General features: G+C 37.7%; 1 protein-coding gene and 1 long non-coding RNA gene across 2 annotated transcripts; both read left to right on the top strand.

The window, feature by feature from the left end:
* Positions 1-447: 447 nt before the first annotated feature.
* LOC308093842 lies at positions 448-20874 on the top strand. Its single transcript, XR_013933900.1, has 5 exons — positions 448-564; positions 718-861; positions 19677-19812; positions 20148-20298; positions 20746-20874. It is a non-coding gene; the product is annotated as an uncharacterized lncRNA (long non-coding RNA).
* LOC308092776 (uncharacterized protein) lies at positions 2626-9831 on the top strand. Its single transcript, XM_080438877.1, has 15 exons — positions 2626-2690; positions 2961-3097; positions 3564-3675; positions 4177-4240; positions 4599-4802; positions 6048-6193; positions 6319-6437; positions 6521-6642; positions 7182-7279; positions 7374-7510; positions 8476-8600; positions 8744-8889; positions 9103-9205; positions 9323-9459; positions 9541-9831. The coding sequence occupies exons 2-15, from the start codon at positions 2995-2997 to the stop codon at positions 9662-9664; spliced, it is 1740 nt and encodes a 579-aa protein (XP_080295003.1). The 5' UTR covers positions 2626-2690; positions 2961-2994; the 3' UTR covers positions 9665-9831.
* Positions 20875-21774: the final 900 nt, after the last annotated feature.

Here is a 21774-nt window from a genome sequence, read left to right as displayed (position 1 = left end):
AACAGCCCAATCTCAATGGGCTTTTTACACAAAAAGTATACCTGGACAAGGATGGCTATGGCCGTTTTTAGCCCAAGGAGTGGTTTTGGTGCAAAACAAATGCTTGCAATGGATTCAGAAACATAAAAACACCCTAGTTTGACCCCTCACATGCTACTTAAAACAGAATTAAAATTAGATTTTTTTTGCCCTGCATGGAAATGCAGGGAAATTGTGGGTACCCCAACTTTCAGCAGCTGTCAAAAATTCTCCTAGGGAAACTGAATTTCAGTCTTTGTGAGATGTGTTACTAGACACCTTTACAAACACATTGGTGAAGATTTTTTTTGGTAAGGAATTTATTCCAAGATTGGAAATCTTTCTGCTAATATCCCCTGACTATCAGTCCAATCAAGTGACACAATTCCACAAATGCATTTCATGTTTTTTCAGCACATGCGAGATTCTGGGGAAGGATTCAAGAAAGTGGTTGCATACATACGAAGACTAACTGGATGCAACCCTCTGGCACAAAGTTTGTACCAGTTGCTCTGCAAGAATGAGTTTCTGTCCAAGACTCAGAAGGTAAACCGTATGAGATGGTATAATCTTGCAACATTTAATTATTCATTCTACTTTTAGGACTCTTAATATTTCTTGAATGGAATCATCTTTCTTTTACAGTGGTTCTTTGCATTCATAATTCATAATCTTGGGGAAATATCTTTTCTCCTTTAGATTGCCATTGTTGAAGGCTTGTACACACTCTTTAGAGAACTTTTGCCAGGACTGGGTGAAAAAAGAGGTGAAAAGATCATTGAGGACATAGATGTCTTTGAGAATTCAACATACTGCTGGGCCTATATTATCGCTGAAGCAGAGGTATGTCATTTTGTTGCAGTATTTCTATTAAGGTAAAGCGGAATTGTTTCCCCCAGAATAAACCTGTAAATCAGACAATTATAGCTGGTACTTTGAATATTGACAATTACAATAATTGACATTTACAATATAGCATATTGAGCATTGCAAGTTATTTGGGATTACCTTTAAGGATATTAGGGTCATTATTTCTGTTGCGGATGGAGAGTCCACCTGTGTTGTGAGCTGCTGTCAAGGTTGAAATACCTGAGAGTGCTGCTGAGTCTGATACAAAGATATACTGTATGTTTTTCTATACATTATTAAAACTACAAAACAATTGTATTATACCCAATTAAAGTTAATTAAAGTTTCAACAAGTGTGGCATTTTTGTTAATTCATAATCTCAGATGGCACACTGTCCCTCTTATGGGGTTATTATGTTATGGAGTGGAACTAGCCAATCGGGCACAAGGTGTCTGTCCGGCTTATGGGATCTACTGTACTGCTAGGCCATTTTAATGCTCATGACAATCCATCACAAGTCGGCTTCACACTCAAATGCCAACATGTCAAATTTGATAATCCCTAAAAATACATATTTCAGCGAATCTCTTAGTTGCAACAGCATTATTGTGGTGAAGTAGTGTTCGTCTCATTGGCGAAGTTTATAAAGATCACTACGTTTCTTCTCTTCCACATATCGCCTACTGGCCGAGAGACAGAGACACCATCGTCCATGTCTGATTAACACCAGCATACATTTATAAACGTGACATGATTTTGAGCACACTCATAGCAGTGATGTTATGCCAAGTTAAATCTTTACCCTCTTGTTCTGGCAGAAAGAAACATCAGAACATGAGAACTACGCACCAATACGTCTTCGATCACATGAAGACGTACGTTTCAGTGACCCCGTCAAAGTACCTGGAGTACCAGGTGTCTTTGAAAGATCACATGTTCTCCAGAAAATCAAAGGTAAATGCAACTCTTACACATGGCCAACACTATTTGTGTTATAAATTAATGATACAATGTAGAAAGCCTGTATGTTTTGGCTTTTTATGGATGGCCAAAACATTCAGTAGAATAGTAAATCATCATGACTACATTTTACACTAAGGGTCCTTTCAGACGGCAAGCGGCCAACGCACCTATGTAATTAACTTTCAATGAGAGGCGGGCGATTATTTGGGACGCGCGGAGAAGTTGAGGGGCGGTGAGGCAGGCGGGCGCGACCCGTGAAATTCTCGCACGTGTGCTCGTTTGTGCACACGCGCGCGGGCGGCAAGAGCTGGCTTGTGGTGAGCTTTTCTTTTCACCGCACCGCGCAGGAGGACCAAACAACCATGATCGCGGCACGATCACCACTGATCCGAGCGGTAACGCGCACGTGAACCGCTTACCGTCTGTTACGACCTTAAGGCTAGACATGACATTCTTGAAATACCAATCTGCATAGAGCTAAAATAGAAAACACAACATCTATGAAAAAGTATGTAATCATATAATAATATATTTTTTAAAAATACAAATACAGCAGATGTGTGAAAGATGTGTAATTATGTAAGCAGAACTCTTAAACAGATCATTTACAGTAAATTTAAATGAAAACCAAAACTTTTCTCTCTAATGTATTTTGTCATGAACATTCTTTTAAAGTTTAATTTCAGTGCATTTCTATTTTGTGTTCAGACGGAGAGAAACTTCCAAACTGCAGTGAGGATAACTTGAAGGAAACATCACTAAGCAGAGCAACGGACATTGAGAAGATTTTACTCAGTCTGCCTCCATTCTTCAGAACATATCACCTTTGGATCAACCATGACAATGTGCCCGGTCAAAAGTATGTGTGTGCGTGCGTGCGTGTGTGTGTGCATGCGTGTATTGTATGTATGACCAGTGGTATGTGCAACATTATTTTTTAACAGTGGTATTACTAACATCCTTTGGCACCCTTTAGCCAGGAGACATGTTTTTTATTGACACATTGATTTTCTAACCTGATAAAAGCCAGCCAAAAGAAAAAAACAAATATAGTGTTGTTTATTTGCATGGAAACGAGGACTGCATATTTAAATTGTATTGCATGTGTGCATTCAATGTTGAATTCAAGCTTTCAGATTGAAATTGAGAAGACCTTTGGCAGTATGGCAGAAGGAATAAAACCGTTTCCTCATCTGATGGTGACTCCACCACTACTTTTGAAGAATGTAGGACTGGCTGGGCCTCTACTTGTTCTACTTAGTGAAGGTAATTATGAAGAGGTCATACACACATACAATGAGAGCATTAACACAGTGCAGCATCATCATCATCATCATCATCATACAAATGGCATATGTAATTAGCCTGGCATGGCCAGACTAATATCACTGCGTAGATATTACTCTGGAATCTCTGTGTGGAACCATGCATTTCCGAGGGGCAAATTCAGAAAATGCCCCTGGTGATAAACCTGCCCCATATTTGCATACTGGGCCCTGATTGGTTCCTCACAACTTCGGAGGGAGATAAATCCAATTTCTATTGAGAGGGGCCAGACCTAATCTGCCGAGGGCAATTTTCTTTTGCAATGGCAGATTCGTCTGGAACCAGGCTAATATGTAATAATATACTGTATATGTCATAATAATTATGATTACTCTTGGAAACCAACCCAAGAGATGATTGTTAGCCATAAGGGACTGTTTAAGAATACGTTTTTCCTCCTTGGTAGATGAACTTGGCGTTTATGTGGGTAAAGACAAAGGAGCCCCTGAGATGACCAAAGTGTTTAGTTGTCTAAGTGGCAAAGTCCAAACTGTGGATGTCAACGTACTGGCATCCAAGTGAGTATTCTGTTTTTTTTTACAGTTTGTTTGGGTCTGATGTCATGCTGTCACAGTCACATTTGGGTGTAGCTGCAGTGGTAACTATATGAACTGTTTGGTTATGTCTGAGTCATAGTGAACTCTATATATGATTATGTCTCAGTCATAGTGACGGGCCCCCAAGAGTAGCGGTGGTTCGCAGGCCGACCGACCCATTAGGCAATTTTAAAATAGGATAGGATACCGTATAAATGGGGCCAATTTTTCAAATTGCCAACACATTTTTTCTACTACTACAATTATTGTCCAAAACTTACACAAATCGGTACACATTATCTCTGGAGTCATGTGATCAAGATGTATCAGTCAGATTGTTCAGATTCAATTCTATCTGCTTTTCAAAGTTTGTGGGACCTTGCAGGCAACTCTGATGTTTTTGACCATGTGTTTGCAGATGTCTCTCAAGATCTCCTATATAATTTAATTTGTTACTGTTTTGTTTTAATTTTCTATACAAAGAACTGGAGATAGCAGAGGGGACCATGCATTTGTCACAAGCAGGACTCCAAAAGAGGCAATTCTGGTAATGTTTACGATATCTGTCTTTTGCTGATTCATTTCTTCAAACTAAGACTTGGGTTGGGGTCATATAAAAAAAAGAAAATCAGCTCCGCTCATCCACCTATGCATGACCATTGATTCATCTTTGACATTTTGCCAGTGTTTGAGTAATTGACACTGTTAAGTATCAAATTATGTATTGTAGTGACAGTATTGTCAGTAAAATTGCAATGTTGCCTGTGATATGTTTTTATGGAGAAGTGAGACCATTTTTTGTTATTAATTATTATCTTTAATGACATGCTTCACATTTATCCTCATAATAAAAAAGATACTTCATTTGTTTATGTCCATGTTCTTTTTCATCAAATTTGTATTAGGTACTTGTGGATGCAAGCTCCTCTATGAATGGGAAATGCTATGGAAGTGTGGATATCAAGAAGATCGATGCAGTAAAAGTGCTGTTTGATAACTTTGCCACACGGACCATGGCTTATGATTTTCATCATGTAATAGGCCTTGTGAAGTTTGACTCAAAAGTGAAAACCCTCCACACATTTACAGAAACTCTGGAAAAATTCAAGGTAATTTATATAATGTGCTACTCGTATTACTGACTTCATATGTATATTTTCTTCATAAACATGCAATATCAGCCTTATCATGGCACATCAGGAGAAGAAGTATTCTTCACTGCAAAAAAATAGATTAAATTAAGATTAAATCATAAAACAGTATGGTGTAATACTGTAGGCTGCCTGCCAGCACTAGTATTGTATTTCACATGAAATTACTTTACAGTATTTACTGTAAATGTAATGGGTAATTTCTGTCAGGGGATTGTTACCTTGATAAGTACTTACAACTACTACCAGTTAGTTTGCAGGGAGATAAATTGGATAAGGTATCATGAACCTATTATACATACTGTGAAACTCTTCACTGTCAGGTGAAAATGAGTGGTTGGTGATTCCATGCACTGTATATCGGAGGAGGCATGTGGTTGTCTACACCAACCAAGGTCAACAGTTGGGGTAGGCAGTGACAGGCACTGCAGGGTAACCGGAACAGTGGGCACCTGGTATTTGTGGCCACTTTTCTTTCTCTGAATACTGGGCATATCTGGGCCGAGTAATCTGGAACACTGGGAACCTTTCATAAATTCATAAATATTACAGATAATTATTTATATATTATATATTTAACAGAAATTGATAAATTGGCACATTTTAGGGTTTGGGGAGAATTAAAGAATAAATGTGGCTACTTGGTCAATGAGTTAAGAAAAGCAAACTGGTAAACATGTCACAACATCAATATACAGTAGCCACCATATAGGCCGCCTAATTGATTGTCTGACTGAATTACATGTGCAAAAGTACTAAAAGACTTTGTGAGAGGACCGAATGGAAATAAATCCTTGACTTAATTGTGTTTTAATGATAGAATGTTTTAACCTATACGTGTATGTATGATTTGTGTGGGTTATTTTCTTCAAGTTCACTGAGCCTATGCTATGTATGTATGATCGCATTATTTGATGTCATGTCACTCGTAGTAGTCTATTTAAAGGATGCGTATAACATAAGCTTAAATGTTTAAAGAAAATAATGTTAAAGACTTCACGCGCAAAGTATTCCCTGTGACCAGTTGGTTTTTGTGCCCAGAAATACCAGGTGCCCACTGTGTTCTGGGATTTACAAGTTGCCCAGAAGGTTTAGGTGTCCACTGGACCTGTATTCGACTGCAGTATTCGGGGGGAATCGGCAACGATTCAAGTGGGAGAAAAATAAAAAAGTTGCTAAAACATTTGTGGGATACATTTATAGGATCACATTCACAGTCTTCAAACAAAGAGAGGAACCAAACTCAACGATGCTCTACAACATGGAGTGTCTGAGTTGGAAAAAGTCAAGATGAAGTTCAGAGATTGCAGACTTCGCATCGTGTGTCTTACAGATGGAAATGATTATGGGTAAATTTACTGTCATGGCATGTCAGTAGTTATAGTATTGTTATTATTGAGACAAATTGCAATGTTCCCTGTGATATGTATTTACTTGGATGTGGGAATTACATTGCGTGATCATCTGCCCATAGATCAAAGACAAAGCCAGTTGATGTTGCTGCCAAGCTGATAAACGCTAACATCATTGTGGATGCAATCCTTCTTGGAAACGTGGAGAATAACATGCTGCATGGAATTAGCAATGCAACAGGTACTGAGCATTCATGCTATTTTAACACATATCTATGTATAACTACTGGAGCCTAAACTCACATCTGAATGTATGGGGTTTAGGTGGTTGCTGTTTCAAACCAACGACGAGCATCGATGGCCTGAAGCTTTTTGAGATTGAGACTGTCCTTTCTCTGGAGATGAGGAAACCCAAAGACAAACTCAACCCATCTTCTCTCACTGAAGTTTGTTACACCACACACACTCATTATAGATGCATGCCAGGATTAACAGTAAACTGTAACCAGTTATAATTTTTTGTAAAGTTTTACAATTATGTTCTTTAAGAAAGGGGTGCCTTTAGGATTATTGTCTGTAAGAAAGTTGAGGAATTGTATATTACATTTTGAAAAAGATAATGTATTTACGCTAGATGGCAATGGCTAACTTAAACTATGATTGACTAATTACTTAATTGTTCCAAGTCTTTGAATTGACTACTGTATTACATTTTGGCTCAGTAGCAATCAGCTTGGATTTGGAACATTCATATGTTTGTCTAAAAGGGAGATTACAAGTCTGGGCTTTAGAAAAAAGGAGGATTTAACATGGGCTTCTGTATCCCATCTATACCTGGACATACTGTAGTAAGGACGCCACCTCCGAGTTTGCACTCTATAATTTTTAGCCTTTCAGTTGAAAATGTTCCATTAATTTGTCAGTTCAAGTGATTGAACATGGTGGCGTATCACATTCTAATGACGTTATTGATTAACATTTACAGAGTGTTTTAACAAGCCTCTTTGCCAGTCGTGGGTATGATGAATTCCCAGAAGCTTCACTGCCAAAGGAGTTGGACAACAAAGTGACAATGACAGAGAAGTACATGATGGAAGAAATCATATTAAAGAAATTGATCTAAATATTAAATGCATTTTGACAAATATTTTTTACAAAAGTTTACTTTTTCATGTAGTGCTCTGAAAAAGCAGATTCAGGAGAGTAAGAGTCGACGTTTCATGGAGAAGGACAAACGCATCCTTGAGGAGTTGAAGAGCCTGCATTGTGATCCCCATCCATTTTTCTCCATCTATCCATCAGAGTCAGACTTCAGTAAGTGGCCACAATATTCTATCATGTAACTTTTGTAACTTTATAATGTTTTTTGGCCCTTAATGCAATTTAAATGCATTTAAAAAATGCTACGCAGCCTTCTAGTCCTACATTGCGCTGATCAGATAATTAGGCACGAGTTACTGTATGGCCATTTGAAGTGTTAAACACTGCTGTAATATTGCTGTATTAATTATACAGCAATTAAAAAAAAATGATGTGACCAATCAGAGTGCAGAGGGGCGTCGCTCTAAATTTGGTGACGTCAGCGTGTTCCGTGCACAGGCCGGGGGGGGGGGAGGAGGGGGGGGAGGGGAGGCGGGGACATAGATTGGTGAAGCAATAGGAAGCGGCGCTGGAATCCAACCGCCTGGGTTTGGATCCGCCCTTCAAGACCATCGATAGGGCTTGCTCTTTCAGGCTAATCTCTTTGTGAGTCTGAAGCTAGTCTTGCAAACTACTAGACCGATGTGCCACGTTTTGTGCAAGATGCAAGGAACTAAGCTTTCCAACCTTCACCTGTGATTTTGAGGTCAAGGTATTGACCAAAAGGATAACATTAGAAATTGTGTTTCTATACAAGGTGGTCAAGCTCACCCTCTGTCAAAGGATGAGGAAATTAGTTATCCAGGAGGAGCACAGAGTTATTAATATGCCACTCCTCATTAATAGAGAGAAATCAGCTTGGTTTGAACACCTGGTAAGGATGCCCCCAAGTCCAAGTGGCATGTAATAGTACAGCACCCTGGTGCAGACAAGTTGGAAGGATCCCAGCACAAACAACGCTTGCTTACGTATTTGACCAGCTTTCTCAGTTTCCCAATAAATATTGGTTGTTGTTTGTGCTCTATAGTCTATATAGTTCTAGCACTCCATAGGGATATTCAAAGCAATACTGATAAGTGATCTGAAGCTAAATGAAATAATCAGCAGTCAACCCTGAATGTTCCTTTTAAACTTTTCAGCTTTCTGGAAGATCGTCATGGAAGGTCCTCCTGAAACACCATATGAGAAAGGAGTCTTTGAGCTCTACTGCCAGTTTGGTCCTGACTATCCTGTGAAACCTCCTCTTGTCCGCTTCATCACACGTGTATCCTCATTCCACAACATTTACAGACATGAATAAACATTAAATATTGAAATACCGTGATAGTTGATATCATATGACAATATTGAAAACAATGTATCAGAACTCATAGCAATTCAAATGACAATTTCTTAACATAAGCAAAGATACATCACTGCAACATCAACAGCGTGGGCCGCATTTGCCACAATATATTTGACCGTAACTACAACGCCCAAATCACCATGAGAGAAATCCTGGATGCCATATATGGACTGCTCATCATCCCTGAGCCTGAAGACCCACTGGACAGGTTGTTATTAAGGCTTTCTTTTAAAAGTAATCATGGCCAATGGATGTTTATTTAGCACATTTCATACACAAAGTCAATTGACAGTGCTTTGCATAAGGCATAAAAAGTCAATTTTAATGTGGCCTTATTTTAAGGAAATGCATGCATTATACATTATATTGGTAACTATTCATTTGCATTTAAAATAATAATATGTATCTTTCCCTTTGGAAGCATTTTGGCGGAGGCCTTCTTGACCAGCCGTGATAGATACGATCAAGCAGCCAAGGACAACACAGAAAAGAATGCCGGGACCTCAATTGATGATGTGGAGAAGGTGATGATTTATTCCTTTTAGTGAAATTATGATATGGACTATAACTTCTATGTTGTAGGTCATTGAACAACTTACCTACTAAAATTAACTATTTGTTACCCATTTTCTCATTGAAAGAAACTGGTGGGTCAAACTCCTGATGCTCCACCCCGACATCTGATTTGTCCACTGACCAAGAGGATGTTTGTGGACCCTGTGAAAACAAAATATGGAGATGTATATGAACGAAAGGCCGTTGAGAAACACCTCCAAATGTAAGTTCTCCCCCCACCCCCAAGAAATGTCTCACTGGCAGAATTGTCTTGTATTCTTAGTTATTGAACATTGTTTTTCAGGAAAGGAACTCATGATCCCAATGTCCCAAGCCGTATGCTCAGAAGAACTGACATGAAACCAGACAGAGACATGAAGAAAATGGTGAAGGAGCACCGTTCCTACCAAATTGAAACCTATGTGTAGAAGAATAGTGGAATGGTGGATTTGTGGGTAGGCCAAACACTGGACAGTGTTGGCGGGTAACCTATTGCTCACAGTAACACTTTTTCCATCATGATGTGAGGGATTGCTATTTCTTTTTTGTATACTTTCTTTTTATTATTTTTCGTTTTTAGAACAAGCAGGTCATCTTGGGCATCACATGACATTAAATTAGTACATTTCAAATGTTTTTAACACTCATTATGTTGTGGGCTATTCAGTCAGAGAGGGATCCTATTCTAAAGCAACTTCAGTCCTTTTTAGAAAGTTCTTAGTCTGTTTCTCCTTGATTCTCCAAGTCCATGGCAATTTGCCAGCAGATATTCAAATGATTCATTCCTATTTCTAACAGCATGGTGAACAGGACTCCAAATATTGCAGTAAAATAAAATAATAATAATACATACATACATACATACATACATACATAGAGAAATAAAATACAAGAAATGAAAGATACAAAAATGTATATAATATAATACAAGCAATAGAGGGATTGCTATTTCAATTAAGTAATTACTATAAAGTTGTGACGTTACAGCGTTACTTTGTCCCCCTTTTTGTTCTTCATCATCAGTTAGGAGTTATTTTTCATCATTTCCCATCATGAGTGAAACCTGTGTGAAACTTTACTTTACAACACTATAACAATTTCCATTAGTGCCTTTTGCACTGAACTTGTAAATGATGTGGCGAGCTGCACACAAACGATCATTGCACAGTTAAGATGTCATGCATGTTTGAATTTCGTTTTTTCCAGTGACAATTTTTGGCTTTGACCTTTCAAATCAATATGCACTTTAAATTGCATTAAAATGTTACACTAAACTAGCCTGATTATCAGACTAAAGCTTTGTGAAGCTGGTTCACTCAGTGGAGTGGGCGGGGTTTATGGTATAAAAACACTAAATAAACACTAAACATGCCAGATTTCCAGAAGTTCATGATTCTTGTTATAGGTTGATAAAATGATGTCAAGATAATAGCATACACTTTATTATCTTCTTTTTGTTTTATAGATTTAGCATCAGCATTGGTATCTGTCTTGATCATATTTGTATTAGCATGCAAATAGCATTATATTATTTGATTATAATTGATTGATGTTACATTACATTTACATTTATTTTTCGATTTTTCTTTATGATAATTAAATTTGTATGTTCAGTATGCAATATAAAAAAACATGGCAAGACATCATTGTTTGCACGTTCTGTATGGTGCATCAAAGTTTCAAAGTGAGTTTTTCTTATCTAGAATCTCAGTTCTGTCCGTTATGGATCTGACTACATTCTGAAACTAGTTATGTGAAATGGGTTATTACATTAAAAATCTCGCTGATGACTGTAGGCAGGGCCTACTTCAGAACATGTTTTGGTGTATGGCAGCCTGGCAGGAATCCTATACAATATTAGGCCTCTAGCTATAGTTTATAAAGACTATGGCATAACCCTAACTCTAACAAAATGGATCAATAATGGAATTGAAACCATATTTACGTCCAAGATATGATCCACCTATATCCCTTACTCTGATCTTGCACTTTGTAAGATGCAGAATGTCTGCTAAATGCCTCAAGTTTAGACACCTTTTCAAACTTTGTATTTCAAGAACAATGCATTTCAGCATGCTAACTTTCCCGGAAGAGAAAGGCTGCCGTTTCTAATAGCTTTGAATCCACATTGATGATAGCCTGGGATCCAGACTGCTCCGCTACGTTCGGCGGATTTCCTTTTCTCACTTGCTGGTGAAAAAAGAAAATCAGCCGAACGTAGTGAATCAGGCTGGATCCCAGGCTACATTGATGATGTCGTTGGTACAAGTTTAAGCCCACCAATGTCATGCAGAGTGAGTAGACAGATTCTGTGACAGAAATTGTGCCATCTTATAATGCGCATTAGTAAGGACCAATTATACGAAGATACAGTAGGTTGAAAATGAAGTGCTCCTTTAACTTCCGTCCGGACAGTGTGGCTCTCATGGCCTGTGATGAACACAGTGGTGTAAAGTAACTTGTACATTTACTCAAATACTGTACTTAAGTACAAGTTTGGGGTATTTTTTACTATACTGGAGTATTTCCAATTTTCAATACTTTTTACTTCTACCCCACTACATCTCAGAGGCAAATATTGTACTTTTACTCCACTACAATTATTTGAAAACCTTAGTTACTAGTTACTTTGCAGATATAAATTGTTATATTATAAAACATACATTAACCATTTCAGCCCTAATTTATACGTAGGCTATTTGAAAATAGCCGATCTACAAGCTCACAAAGCGTCACATCGCAACACGTTGAATGTGTGAGCTTATTGTAGATCTGCTATTTTAAAACATTTTAGTACTTTTACTTTTGGTACTTTAAGTATATTTAGATACCAATACTTTTGTACTTTTACTCAAGTAACATTTTGAACACACGCCTTTTACTTTAGTTGTGATAGAGTATTTTTATATTGTGGTATTGCTACTTTTACGTAAGTGAAACATCTGAGTAGTTATTCCACCACAGGATGAACACTGACACTGCAGCTTTTCTGTTTTGTTTTTTTCAATCCTATTTAGTTGACCTTGTTTTGTGAAGTGTACTTCGCGCTTTTTCTCTGCAAACTTCTAAATAAAGTAATCAATCAATCACTTCCTCCGAGGTGGAAAGTCTGGTGTGACACACACACACACACACACACACACACACACACACACACACACACACACACACACACACACACACACACACACACACACACACACACACACACACACACACCACCAGCTATTATAGGCCCTACAGTATATGGAATACAAGGCAAGAAAGAGATTATTGCACTGGACAGATGAAAGAAAGTTTTGTTTATGAAATTAATCAATTTATATAGGCCTAGGCAAAATTCCAATTTTATGACTTGTTTGAAAAATAAACAATACATTGTATGTACGTTATTCTTCCTTGCAGATAAGGTAGGCTCAATCTTAGTACCAGTGTGTGGAGGAAGGGCTGTTTCTCAGTTTCATTTTCCTGGACTGCTTGTAGCCAGCTGGACCCAATTGTCTTAATTATAACTAAAATAGCCTATCAAGAAAGCTTAAAGGGATACTTCACTCTCGGGCCGGGGACACATTTAAAAAAAATATTAAAAATAAATGAAAAAAGTTATGGAAAATTCATGGCCCCCTCACGCATTAGAGTGTCCTACTAATGCGTGAGGGGGCCATGAATTTTCCATAACTTTTTTCATTTATTTTTAATATTTTTTTTAAATGTGTCCCCGGCCCGAGAGTGAAGTATCCCTTTAAGCTCTGATTTTATTAAATGTCTTTACATTTCTTTAATAATAGCTAAATCTTACACAATTCATGAGAGCCACGTGAATTGACCCTGCAGTGAAGACAAATACTTTAACACATTTGTATGGAGGAGGAGTTTGTTAATTGACTTGCTGTTGCAACCATGATTCCTTTTTGCTCTTGTACATCCCCCCTCCCAGACTTCTGTGTAATATTAAATTGTATGGGCTTTTATTCCATAAGTGACTACCATTTAGGACTTATACAGGGGACAATCAATGTGACATTTTACTTCCAAAGTGTTCCTGAAATGCACATGATTTATTTGTATTTACTTTAGCAAGCCACGCCCTTACTGCACTTACTGAACTGGACACACGTGTGAGACTGTGAGCTGAGCCGACGTGAGCACGTCGTAGTCTGCAGGCCAGGGTGGTTGCCGTGCAAGGTGAGTTAAGTTAGCCTGGTAAACCCTCCCTCCGGAAATCTCAATTCTATTTGATTCCTAAATGAAATGGAATTATAGATTTCCGGAGGGAGGATTTACCAGGCTAGAGTTAAGTTTCTTGATCACAAAATTGCTAAATTACTCACGTCGTCACGTGCAGTGGTGGAAAAAGTACTCAAATAATGTAGAAATGCAAGTAAAAGTCCGGAATTCTAAATATACGTGAAAAAGTATCGGTATCAAAATGTACTTGAAGTAGGCTACTAAAAGTAGTAGCCATGAAACATGACAGTCATGGCGCTACTGTTCCTTTTTTTTTTAAATTTTTACATTTACAACCAGTACAGCTACGTAAACGCTCAGATTACAAATATAAAGTGCTGACCCCCCCGGCCACAGATGTTATAAGTTAAAGCGCATGGGTCTAAATACCCGTATCTTCCGTATTTTTCAATAAAAAGCTTTTTAATCCGATCGCCGGCCATTTTCTTTGAATTCTTTCCTCATGCTTTCAACTACGCGCCCCTATTGGTTGGGAGGTGTATTGCATTCTAATACATAATGGAAAAAAAGAAAATGGCCGCCGATTGGATTAAAAGGCTTTTTATTGAACAATATGGAAGATTTGGGTACTTAAATCCATGCGCTTTAACTTGTAACATCCGTGGCCGGGGGGGGGGGTCAGCACTTTATATTTTAAATCTGAACGTTTATGTGATGTGCTGGTTGTAAATGTAAAACTTTCAAAAAACAGGAATAAGTAGCGCCATGACGCTGGTGACAGACGAGCATCATGTGAACCATGGCTACAAAAGTAGAAAGTCTCATTATGCAGAATGTCCCATTTCCCAAGTTTTGAAATGGATAAATTGTAAAAAAAAAATCTTTTAAAATAGCAGATCTAGTACAAGCCCACAATGAACAACAGATAATATTATATTATTTATTTGCATCGTAATGCATTGTGAGCTTGTAGATCGGCTATTTTCAAATGGCCGAAATGTATATAGGGTTGTAATAATAATCAAAATCTACAAAAGTAACTAGTAACTAAAGTTTTCAAATAATTGTAGTGGAGTAAAAGTACAATATTTGCCTCTGAGATGTAGTGGAGTTAAGTACTAGATGTAAAAGTACTGAAAACTGGTAATACAGTATACTCCAGTAAAATAAAAATGCCTCACAATTGTACAAGTACAGTACTTGAGTAAATGTACTTACTTACTTTACACCACTCACTGCTCATGTGCATTTCTGTTATATGACACTGTAGCATTAAAGTTTAAGGTTATTTTATGCAAGCCGCCCCCTCTGGTGGCTACACAAAGATAACAGAATTGTTAACTTTTTTTCAGATGGCTACCATAATATACAACCTACTTGAAAATCACAGACTGGAGTCTTATTACAACCAATTTATTCAGTTTGGTGTGAAAGATGAACGAGATTTCATTGATGGTGTAACTGATGAAGATTTAGACAACATGGGTAAGATTATGGATATAAATGGCCTACAAATGCATGTGAATTTGTAACAAGACTGCCATAGATTTCTTTTATCGAGTCACATAAAGCAATCAAAAACTGGCCTTGATCTAAGGCCGGTAAATTAAAAAAATCTATATGACTGACAAAAATAAGCCACATTTCTTATGAAACAGAACATTCTTTTTTTTTTACTGCAGTGCTAAACAGAAATCTAAGTTAAAAGTTGTAAATGTGGTATGAAATGAATGGTAGTGTAAAGGTCTGTCAGCCTATATCATGCATAGCCAGTGTAGAACACGTTAGGTCATGACCGTCCCTAGCTTGGAGTATTCTGCAGCCTTTGGAACATAAAGAGCAAAAAGAATAAGGAAATACATTATCTGCATAACAGAGAGTCACTTTACAGTCCAAGACAAGTGTGATGGTAACTTCCAAAACAAGTTTATTGTTGATTGCCACCCAATATTAACAATCTCTCAACTACTAGCGGTTTGAACTTTTACGTGAGAAGTTGAACATTATCTGTTATTTATACAGGAATAGGATACATGCCTTCTCCCACTACCAACCCCACCACAGAGTTTTAGTTAAACAAATGCATATCAGATAGAAAGTGGAACAGGAACTGCTTTTACATAATTATGACTTTTACACTTTAAATACACATTTCCAGGCTTTACCCAAGTGGAGAAGAATCGTTTCTTTAAAATGAAAGACTAAATTGGAAGATTCAGAGCCCCGGTAAAAACTTTGGAGTCATGTTGCATCCTGTACAGATACCCACTTTGTCCTGAACCAAAATGTATCAGGGGTGAGTAAATTAAGCCTATTTTTAAACAGTAGCTTGAGTCTGACCAGCTATATTAAAGAATATATTTTAATTCATGTTGGTTCTTCTTTTTTCTTCTATTCTTTTAATTTATTTCTTCCCCCTGCAAATGTTTATGTAATGGCAGTTGGCCAGATACATGGTGTTAACCCGTGGAGCACAAACTGAAAAAAAGAAATATATATATACATACTGTGTGTGTGTGTGTGTGTGTGTGTGTGTGTGTGTGTGTGTGTGTGTATATATATGTATACACACACGCTCGCACACACACACACACACACATACACTACGGTATCCTATGCATTATGAAATGATTGAATATGTGATGGCAGTGCACTCACTGTAATGTTCATATTTTCACCACCTATTCTGTATTTTTGCTTATAATACTGGTTTTGGCTTAGGGGCTTGATAGAATATCATTACTGTATAGTCTGTTAGTGATTGATGTTACAGTCACTAGTATATTTTTTGTGAAAATGCCCTTAAGTTAGTGTGGTTATATTGAGGTTAATTTCTATTTTCTACTTAGATATGGACCCTGCACAAAACACAGTTGAAGATCTGATGTCAAGGATTTGCCACCATGAAAACCTTGGGAATTCAACAGGTGTCTGCCTATATACAGTGGATGGAATGCCATTGACTGATGACCCTTTCTTCAACACATGTAAGCCATGCATGACCTGACATTGAATAACTTTAGTATTGCTAATATTTTTTGTAAGGATCAATGATGAGTCAGGCACATCTGACCTCCTGAAGGCAGGTGCTGGCCCCAAAGTGAACTGATATCAAAGAGTAGTAGAGAGCAGCCACACTATAGCTCCCTTTGGCAAAGGGAGCTATAGTGTGTTATGTGTTATTACTTTGATAATATTTTGTATGAAAGTCAATTTGTAGAGAATTGAGACTAGCTTGAGATTGGAAAAAACTAAATAAAAATAAAGGCGCAACTTTTTTGAACCCATTTTCTGTCAAAGTTACACTGAAAGTCTAGCCGAAAATAGTGCCTGGAGAGAGAAGATGGATTTACAAACAAAATTCAAACGTAACTAACTTTGGACAAAATATAATCAAACACAAGGTGTAAAAACAGAGCCATGATGGGGAAACTGGTCCATGTTATGATATGTGACTGAAGCTGTGAATAGACAATGATATATATATATTGATGAGTACTTGTGTTCACAGCAAACATCATGTGCTAATTTCTTTGAATTAACATTTCTAATTTACAGGGTCTTTAAAAGACAGACACATTGAAAATGGAGCAGAATTGTATGCAATATTTACACCAAAGCATAACCTCAAGCAATCCCCTGCAATGCAAAGGCACGAAGCTCCTGAAGTCTTGGGAGGAGGAGAAGATACTGTTCGATGCCACGTGATGATGAGGGTGAGCTGAATGATGATGATGTGACTGATGGTCTCTGGTCTCAAAATGTCTTTTTTTCCCTTAATTCTTTTTAAGGAAATTGCAAATCTGTGAGTGCTAGAAAAGCCAAACCCAGTGTGATGCCAATAGGTCATATTATTTAGCAATTCCTTATATTGATTTTTATTGATCTTACAGTGGCAAAGTTTCTATAAGCATATAACAAACTAGTCAAGGTTTGAAAATGAATCTTCAATTTAAATGAATTTTTGTTTTAAAGGCTGTTCACACCAAGAAGGATAATTATAACGATAACGACAAATATGCCTTTTTTTAAACCAACTCAGGATTCATTCATAATTCAGAATTTCCGACATCCCATTATCCCAACATCCCAATAGTCCGATAAACGTGCTTCCTTATAATTTTATAATCAGAGTCAGTCAGATTATCCATAGCCCTATTGCATGCATTTCAGCACCAGGGTGTCACGGAGGCGGAGATCTCTCTCACTCTCCCTGCCTCCGTGTGTGCATGGGCTCCAACATGCAATGCCATCGTTGGACGCTCACATAACATTGTTATAGTTATAGTTATCGTGTTTGGTGTGAACAGCTCTTAACCCACCACATTTCTTCTTAGGGAAAGTTTGAGATCAAAGTGGACTTGGCAAGTGACACGATCAACAACTTGAGGCTGAAGCTTGCAAATGAAAGTGGAATCCCAGCACATGTTCTTCATTACAGGTCATTTAAAATCATTACCGTATAGCATGGAAATGATCACACACTCTTAAAAAAAAGTCAAAGCCTATTGGAAATGCACACACAGACTCATTAAAACAGTATTTTAAAAACAAATATGGCAGGATAAAAATTATAGACATGTCCCAATTAAAATAGTTTTAATTATATAAGGATATTTATACAAGACATGGGCATAAATCTCACTACTATATATACCCCCCCCCCCCCCTCCCTTTTTTTTCAGCGGTGATCATACCGGTGGAGACGCACTGCAAAGTTGTGGTGTTTCCGAGGAGTCGACAGTGTACTTTTCTTTGTCCACATTTTGTGAAGAGACTCCAGACGCCAATGAAGTCTTCATGAATGATATTGTGCCATCAGTCCAACAATCACAAAAAGGACTTAGTGTGTTCTTGTCATCACTTTATGCAATTGTAAGAGTACCTTTCTCTGTGTCTTATTATATTTTGCATCATATACTGTATAGTTTGTCCTTTCAAATCATTTCCTTCTTTCTCTGCTGAGGCGTTTCTCGTCATCAACATCAGGTCCTTACTAGTTTTTTAACAAAAGTAAAGCTGGAGTATGGCTTTAGATGTGGGCTAATTGCAGAAAGTAGATATTTCGAAATTTTGTGAAAATTTAAATGAAACCCATCAACTGTCAAAATACCACAAACATGCATGTCATTTCTGTTCAGCATGCTTTGTTCTTACTGAGATCCAGTTCACCCGCTACATACTGAAGGGTGGACTTTACCCTAACCTGATCAAATAGAATCTTTATTACAAACTGTTTCAATAACGCAGTTACTATTTTAAGTAACATGATGAGGTAGCATGTTTCTGATCTGGGTAGTCTGATTTTACCACAGACCATTATCTCTCTCTCTCTCTCTCTCTATCTCTCTATCTCTCTATCTCTCTATCTCTCTCTCTCTCTCTCTCTCTCTAGCTCTCTAGCTCTCTATCTCTCTATATCTCTATATCTCTATCTATCTATATATATAAAATAAAGCCTATGTTTTTTATTTTAGAAAAGCAGAGACTCAGGAGAAGGATTCAAGAAAGTGATTGCATACATACGACGACTAACTGGATGCAACCCACTGGCTCAGAGTTTGCACCAGTTACTCTGCAGGAATGAGGTCATCTCCAGGACTCAGGAGGTAAACTGTATGAGATGGTACAATCTTGCAATGTTCAATGATTCATAATACTTTTGTTGGTAGGAGTCTTAATATTTTTTTCCTTTTTAGATAGCCATCGTTGAAGGCTTATACACACTCTTTAGAGAACTTTTGCCAAGATTGGGGGAAAGAAGAGGTGAAAAGATCATTGAGGACCTTGATGTCTTTGAGAATTCAACATACTGCTGGGCCTATCTTATCTCTGAAGCAGAGGTATGTTGATGTTAAGCAGTATTTCTATTAAGGTAAAGCAAAACTGTTTCACCCAGAATAAATGTGTAAATTAGATAATCATATTGTAGCTGCATGTTGAATATTGAAACATTTACAATATAGCATAGCCTGTGAACACATGTGTGCACTGCACACACAGGACAAACAGGGAGAGGCAGTTTGATGTTACTGTGTCAGAGTAACTATTATTATTGGGACATGCCTTTTTGGAGGATATTTGCTCTCTACTGAGCACCCCTTTCTTGTTTATTTTAGCCTGACTGATTTGTATATTTCATTACTGTATATTATAACAGACATGTCTGGAAATATAGATTATTTATTTTGAGCACACTGATATAGCAGTGAATTTAATCCAAGTAAAAACGTTGCTCTCTTGTTTTGTCAGAAAGAAACATCAGAACATGAGAACTATGCACCAATACGTCTTAGATCACATGAAGACATACGTTTCAGTGACCCAGTCAAAGTACCTGGAGTACCAAGTGTCTTTGAAAGATCATATGTTCTCCAGAAAATCAAAGGTAAATGCAACTCTTACACATGGCTAACATTGTTTAAAAATGAATGATGCAATGTAGAAAAGCCTGTATTTGCTGGCTTTTTACGGATGGCCAAAATGTTCTGTAGAATTGTAGATCATCATTACTATATTTGATATAAAGACTAGACATGCCAAAACATTCTTGAAGTGACAATCTGCATACAAAGCTAAAAAAAAACATCCCACAGTATTTATGGAAACATAATGTAAGCATATAATACAAATTTGAAAATAAAATGCATACAGCAGATGAGAGAAATAGCCATCATGCTATTAAAGACTAGGGTCTTCAGTGCATTTATATTTTGTGTTTAGACGGAGAGAAACTTCCAAACTGCAGTGAGGATAACTTGAGAGAAACGTCACTGAGGAGAGCAACGGACATTGAGAAGATTTTACTCAGTCTGCCTCCATTCATCAGAACATATCATCTTTGGATTAACCATGACAATGTGCCAGGTCAAAAGTATGTGTGTGTGTGTGTGTGCAATTTTGTAACAGTGGCATTACAAATGGAATTGAGTTCTCAGGGGCAAAACACTTAGTAAAATACTTTTTTAGCAGCCACAGTCTTGATCTTATCCCGGGTATATTATATGGATTATTGTAAATTAATTTAATCGCTATGCTACAAGAAGGCTGGCAGTGGTCCCTCAGGTGTGACCTCTTCTCAGGTGAAACATCCTTTGGCACCCTTTAGCCAGGAGAAATTGATTTTCTACCCTGATAAAGCACCCCAAAAGAAAACGACAAAAAATAAAACACATCTATAAGACTATTGGTGCAGTTTATTTGCATGGAAACCCTGGGCTACATATCAAGAGTTAAGTTGTATATTTAAAATGCATTGCATAGAGGGTGCGTCAGTGTACTTACTGCAGCATTTCTAGTAACTATTGATGTTGAATTCAAGTTTTCAGATTGATATTAAGAAGACCTTTGGCAGTATGGCAGAAGGAATAAAACCGTTCCCTCATCTGATGGTGACTCCACCACTACTTTTGAAGAATGTAGGACTGGATGGGCCACGACTTGTTCTACTAAGTGAAGGTAACTTCATATGTCATGAGAGTATTAATGCAGTGTACTGTCATCATCATCATACAAATAATAATGATAATATAAATGCAATAATATACGGTAATTTGTATTACACTTTATCAATTTTTTAAAAGTTAAACTATCAGATTATAGACCAATTATTTGTTTACAAACATTGAGACTGGACGCACAGGTGACTGTTTCATGTAATCAACAGATCCCCAAACCTGCTGTTTTGGGGTGCGCTGGTTTCACTACATTCAACCTCCTCTGTGTGTAGGCTAGTGGGGTGCGCCCTAGCGAGACATATATTCTTCATCGCGCAACGGTGTTGCGTACCAAGAACAGCTGACATACAAGCTCACAACCGCGTCGCGGATGCGAACGCTGTGAGCTTGGAGGTCTGCTATTCTCGGTCGTTCTCTGTGCGCGACACCTTCGTGGGACGGAGCATAAATTAGGCTTGACGGGCTGCAGCTGCGCGAGCCAAGCAGGTTCTGGTGCCATGATCATAGAGCGCTCCCTCCGTTCTTATGACAGCCACTGGAGGTGGGGTTTGGGGGACAACTGCTTTGAATTGTTATTATTGTTCACACACAACAGAAACCAAGGATTATATATTTCAATAGTGATAGATTACAGTCAAAATCCTAAGCATTCTTCCTCCATACTGGGAGAAAAACAGCATCTGAAAGTTTGATGGGATGCATTTTTACACGTGAGACTGTGACCACTTTTCTATTGCATATTATGAGCGGTGGGGTTCTTTTGCTGCCGACCTGCGCGCGCATACTGGTTCTTATCAGTGTGACGTCGTCTGTTAAGGTGTCTATAAAGTAGATTTTTAGATGATTGTTAGCCATAAAGAACTGTTTAAAAATACATTTTCCCTCCTTGGTAG

The sequence above is a fragment of the Gymnoscopelus braueri genome (assembly GCF_963280865.1).
Source record: "Gymnoscopelus braueri genome assembly, chromosome: 10".
Lineage (NCBI taxonomy): Eukaryota > Metazoa > Chordata > Actinopteri > Myctophiformes > Myctophidae > Gymnoscopelus > Gymnoscopelus braueri.
The sequence above is the reverse complement of the archived record's forward strand: the minus strand, read 5'-3'. Positions and strand labels throughout refer to the sequence as shown.

What these genes read in the sequence shown, in the direction of transcription:
- LOC308092776 (XM_080438877.1), top strand. Translation starts at nt 2,995, where the DNA reads ATGGCAGAAGGAATAAAACCGTTTCCTCATCTGATGGTGACTCCACCA. An exon ending in ACTTGTTCTACTTAGTGAAG is followed by an intron (nt 3,098 to 3,563) that starts GTAATTATGAAG and finishes CCTCCTTGGTAG; the next exon opens with ATGAACTTGGCGTTTATGTG. An exon ending in CAATTGATGATGTGGAGAAG is followed by an intron (nt 9,206 to 9,322) that starts GTGATGATTTAT and finishes TCTCATTGAAAG; the next exon opens with AAACTGGTGGGTCAAACTCC.